The sequence below is a fragment of the Coregonus clupeaformis genome, unplaced genomic scaffold, assembly GCF_020615455.1.
Source record: "Coregonus clupeaformis isolate EN_2021a unplaced genomic scaffold, ASM2061545v1 scaf0777, whole genome shotgun sequence".
Classification (NCBI taxonomy): Eukaryota; Metazoa; Chordata; class Actinopteri; order Salmoniformes; family Salmonidae; genus Coregonus; species Coregonus clupeaformis.
This window is the reverse complement of record NW_025534232.1, coordinates 23,125-27,905: the sequence shown is the minus strand read 5'-3', so window position 1 is coordinate 27,905 and position 4,781 is coordinate 23,125. Positions and strand designations below refer to the sequence as shown.

The 4,781-nt window shown below is 41.0% G+C and overlaps 1 protein-coding gene across 1 annotated transcript; it reads left to right on the top strand.

The window, feature by feature from the left end:
• Positions 1-595: 595 nt before the first annotated feature.
• On the top strand, positions 596-4,262 carry LOC123485636 (zinc finger protein 239-like). Its single transcript, XM_045216697.1, has 2 exons — positions 596-614; positions 2,547-4,262. Exons 1-2 carry the CDS (start codon positions 596-598, stop codon positions 3,512-3,514), a joined length of 987 nt encoding a protein of 328 aa, XP_045072632.1. The 3' UTR covers positions 3,515-4,262.
• Positions 4,263-4,781: the final 519 nt, after the last annotated feature.

Here is a 4,781-nt window from a genome sequence, read left to right as displayed (position 1 = left end):
TTAGCCAACAACAGGTTGCAGCTAGCTGGTTGCGATGATCCGGCGCTAGGGTCCAGTGATTCCGGCAGAAAGTCCGATATGCTCTGGGTCGATAGCACGCTGTGCAGACTGGCCGACGAATTGTCCAGGCTAGAGCTAGAGCTGGCTGGTGGATAGTGCAGGCCACGGACAATGGTGAAGACGCTAACGGGGACTAATAGCAAGTAGCCATTCAGTTGCAGCTTGACTAGTTTCAGCTTAAGGTTCTTGATGAAAGTTATAAAGAAATAATAGAATCCTTTCCACGTTGGGTGAGGCGGGTTGCAGGAAAGTATATTTAGTTAAAGAATGAAAAGTAAAATTGAGAAATATATATACAAAATAGACAAAAAAAACAAGAAACTGGAAATTTACACTAGGACAATGAATAAAACCACGACCGCACTGCTACGCCATCTTGGAACAAATTAGCTGGGATTGGGGCAAAAGTGACACCAATCAGGCCTTTATTAAAACACTTTTTTTTCAAGAAATAATCAAATAGTTTGACCACCCTGTTTGGAAGCTTTTAAATTATCTCAAACTCAACCGTTAATATTTTCCAGTGATGAAGACAATGGATGATTCATTGCATGGTGGGGTTTGCAAAAAGAGTCAACTTCGAGCACCTTTATCTCATGAATGTTTTGCCTTTCAGTTACAAAAAGTCACTTTCTTACCACTTCTTCCAAAGGCAAACATGCTTTCTTCTTTATCAAAAGGAATGCTGTCAAAAATGTATTGAATTCAAATGGATTTACCCAGTCTACAAAGCAGTACAGCCACTCTGTGATGACAAGCTCTGCTCTTTTACAGTGGGGGAAAAAAGTATTTAGTCAGCCACCAATTGTGCAAGTTCTCCCACTTAAAAAGATGAGAGAGGCCTGTAATTTTCATCATAGGTACACGTCAACTATGACAAACAAAATGAGAAAAAAAAAATCAAGAAAATCACATTGTATGATTTTTAATGAATTTATTTGCAAATTATGGTGGAAAATAAGTATTTGGTCAATAACAAAAGTTTCTCAATACTTTGTTATATACCCTTTGTTGGCAATGACACAGGTCAAACGTTTTCTGTAAGTCTTCACAAGGTTTTCACACACTGTTGCTGGTATTTTGGCCCATTCCCCCATGCAGATCTCCTCTAGAGCAGTGATGTTTTGGGGCTGTCGCTGGGCAACACGGACTTTCAACTCCCTCCAAAGATTTTCTATGGGGTTGAGATCTGGAGACTGGCTAGGCCACTCCAGGACCTTGAAATGCTTCTTACGAAGCCACTCCTTCGTTTCCCGGGCGGTGTGTTTGGGATCATTGTCATGCTGAAAGACCCAGCCACGTTTCATCTTCAATGCCCTTGCTGATGGAAGGAGGTTTTCACTCAAAATCTCACGATACATGGCCCCATTCATTCTTTCCTTTACACGGATCAGTCGTCCTGGTCCCTTTGCAGAAAAACAGCCCCAAAGCATGATGTTTCCGCCCCTATGCTTCACAGTAGGTATGGTGTTCTTTGGATGCAACTCAGCATTCTTTGTCCTCCAAACACGACGAGTTGAGTTTTTACCAAAAAGTTCTATTTTGGTTTCATCTGACCATATGACATTCTCCCAATCCTCTTCTGGATCATCCAAATGCACTCTAGCAAACTTCAGACGGGCCTGGGCATGTACTGGCTTAAGCAGGGGGACACGTCTGGCACTGCAGGATTTGAGTCCCTGGCGGCGTAGTGTGTTACTGATGGTAGGCTTTGTTACTTTGGTCCCAGCTCTCTGCAGGTCATTCACTAGGTCCCCCCGTGTGGTTCTGGGATTTTTGCTCACCGTTCTTGTGATCATTTTGACCCCACGGGGTGAGATCTTGCGTGGAGCCCCAGATCGAGGGAGATTATCAGTGGTCTTGTATGTCTTCCATTTCCTAATAATTGCTCCCACAGTTGATTTCTTCAAACCAAGCTGCTTACCTATTGCAGATTCAGTCTTCCCAGCCTGGTGCAGGTCTACAATTTTGTTTCTGGTGTCCTTTGACAGCTCTTTGGTCTTGGCCATGGTGGAGTTTGGAGTGTGACTGTTTGAGGTTGTGGACAGGTGTCTTTTATACTGATTACAAGTTCAAACAGGTGCCATTAATACAGGTAACGAGTGGAGGACAGAGGAGCCTCTTAAAGAAGTTGTTACAGGTCTGTGAGAGCCAGAAATCTTGCTTGTTTGTAGGTGACCAAATACTTATTTTCCACCATAATTTGCAAATAAATTCATAAAAAATCCTACAATGTGATTTTCTGCAATTCTTTTTCTCAATTTGTCTGTCATAGTTGACGTGTACCTATGATGAAAATTACAGGTCTCTCTCATCTTTTTAAGTGGGAGAACTTGCACAATTGGTGGCTGACTAAATACTTTTTTTCCCCACTGTATTTAGGGATCTAGTCTAGATTAAACCTCATAGGAGGACAGTTTATCATGTGGAGGTTTCATTCAAGTCTCTGTTTAACTAAATACTCTGTTTGTCTTTGGCAGGAGAGAGACCTGACTCTCACTCTGACAGCGGGAAGAGTCCTTCAGCGGAACCAGACCCAGAGACGCCCAAACCAGCGAGACAACACCACTGCTTCCAATGTGAAAAGAGATTTTCCCAATCAGGGGACCTCAAAGCTCATGAGAGGACACACACAGGAGAAAAGCCTTTCCAATGTTCCCAGTGTGGAAAGAGCTTTAGCATGTTAAATAGCCTGAAAAGGCATGAGAGAATACACACAGGAGAAAAGCCATTCCAATGTTCCCATTGTGGAAACAGTTTTACCGTGTTAAATAACCTGAAAAGGCATGAAAGAATACACACAGGAGAAAAGCCTTTCCAATGTTCCCAGTGTGGAAAGAGTTTTATCGTGTTAACTAACCTGAAAAGTCATGAGCGAATACACACAGGAGAAAAGCCATTCCAATGTTCCCAGTGTGGAAACAGTTTTACTCAGAGAGGGCATCTAAAAGAGCATGAGAGAAAACACACAGGAGAAAAGCCTTACCACTGCTCCCAGTGTAAAAAGAGATTTTCCCGATCAGGTGACCTAAAAGCTCATGAGAGGACACACACAGGAGAAGAGCCTTTCCAATGTTCCCAGTGTGGAAAGATTTTTACCGTGTTAGCTAACCTGAAAAGGCATGAGAGAATACACACAGGAGAAAAGCCTTTCCAATGTTCCCAGTGTAGAAAGAGTTTTACCGTGTTAGCTACCCTGAAAAGGCATGAGAGAATACACACAGGAGAAAAGCCTTTCCAATGTTCCCGGTGTAGAAAGAGTTTTTCCATGTTAACTAACCTGAAAAGTCATGAGAGAATACACACAGGAGAAAAGCCATTCCAATGTTCCCAGTGTGGAAAGAGTTTTACCTGGTTAAGGAGTCTGAAGGAGCATAAGAGAACACACACGAAAAAAGCCCCACCACTTCTCACTCTCTGTGTGGAAGGACAATTTCCCAGTCAGAGAACCTGAAATCACATGAGAGAATAGAGAGGCTGTGTTCTGACTTATTTTTTAAACTGACAATTTGTGTTTTTGTTTATGCCACATGAAAACATTTTGTTTATATGAATTCTTACTCAAAAATAGGCATATTTTTGTTTTTTCACCTCGAGGCCTGATCATATCTAAAATCAGATTAAATACTATAAAATGTGTATTTTGTTTTGGTTATGAACTTTAATGCATTGGTTACAGGTATAAACCCTCAGTTGTTCATTATATAATTTGGATATTGCTAAATGTAAATTATTATATAGATGAATGGAACTTTGCATTTCTTGATTCTAACCTTGAAACCTATAGACTTTGATTTGATATGTAAGATTAGGCTTTTGCTAAATGAATTTGATTGAAATTGATTGGATATATGATTTGGATATTGCAAAATGAATTTGATTACATGATTTGGATATTGCTAAATGTAAATGATGAACTAGATTCATAGCATGTGCATTTCTTGATTCTAACATTGAAACCTTTTGAATTTACTTGTTTCATTTAGTTAATTTGTGTAGTAATCATCAAGCTAAAGGTGTATGAAAATGTGATGTTCTGATAACATTGATAAGTTGTTGACATGAAGAACATTCACTACCTCATGGATGTTCCAATCAGTATTATTCCACCATGTCAGAGAGAACTGGTGCTGATTGTAAAAAGGATTTTATTAATGCAGCGTAATTTTATCTGAATAGAAATAAAATCACATGAGAGAATAGTGAGGCTGTGTTCTGACTTATGTTTTTGACTGAGAATTAATGTTTTTGTTCATGCCACATGAAATCATATTGTTTACGATTATACCTGTCTATATAAGGTCCCACAGTTGACAATGCATGTCAGAGCAAAAACCAAGCCATGAGGTCGAAGGAATTGTCCGTAGCGCTCCGAGACAGGATTGTGTCTGGGGAAGGGTACCAAAAAATGTCTGCAATATTGAAGGTTCCCAAGAACACCGTGGCCTCCATCATTCTTAAATGGAAGAAGTTTGGAACCACCTAGACTCTTCCTAGAGCTGGCCGCCCAGCCAAACTGAGCAATCGGGGGAGAAGGGCCTTGGTCAGGGAGGTGACCAAGAACCTGATGGTCACTCTGACAGAGTTCCAGAGTTCCTCTGTTGGGATGGGAGATCCTTCCAGAAGGACAACAATCTCTGTAGGACTCTACAAATCAGGCCTTTACGGTAGAGTGGCCAGACGGAAGCCACTGCTCAGTAAAAGGCACATGACAGCCCGCT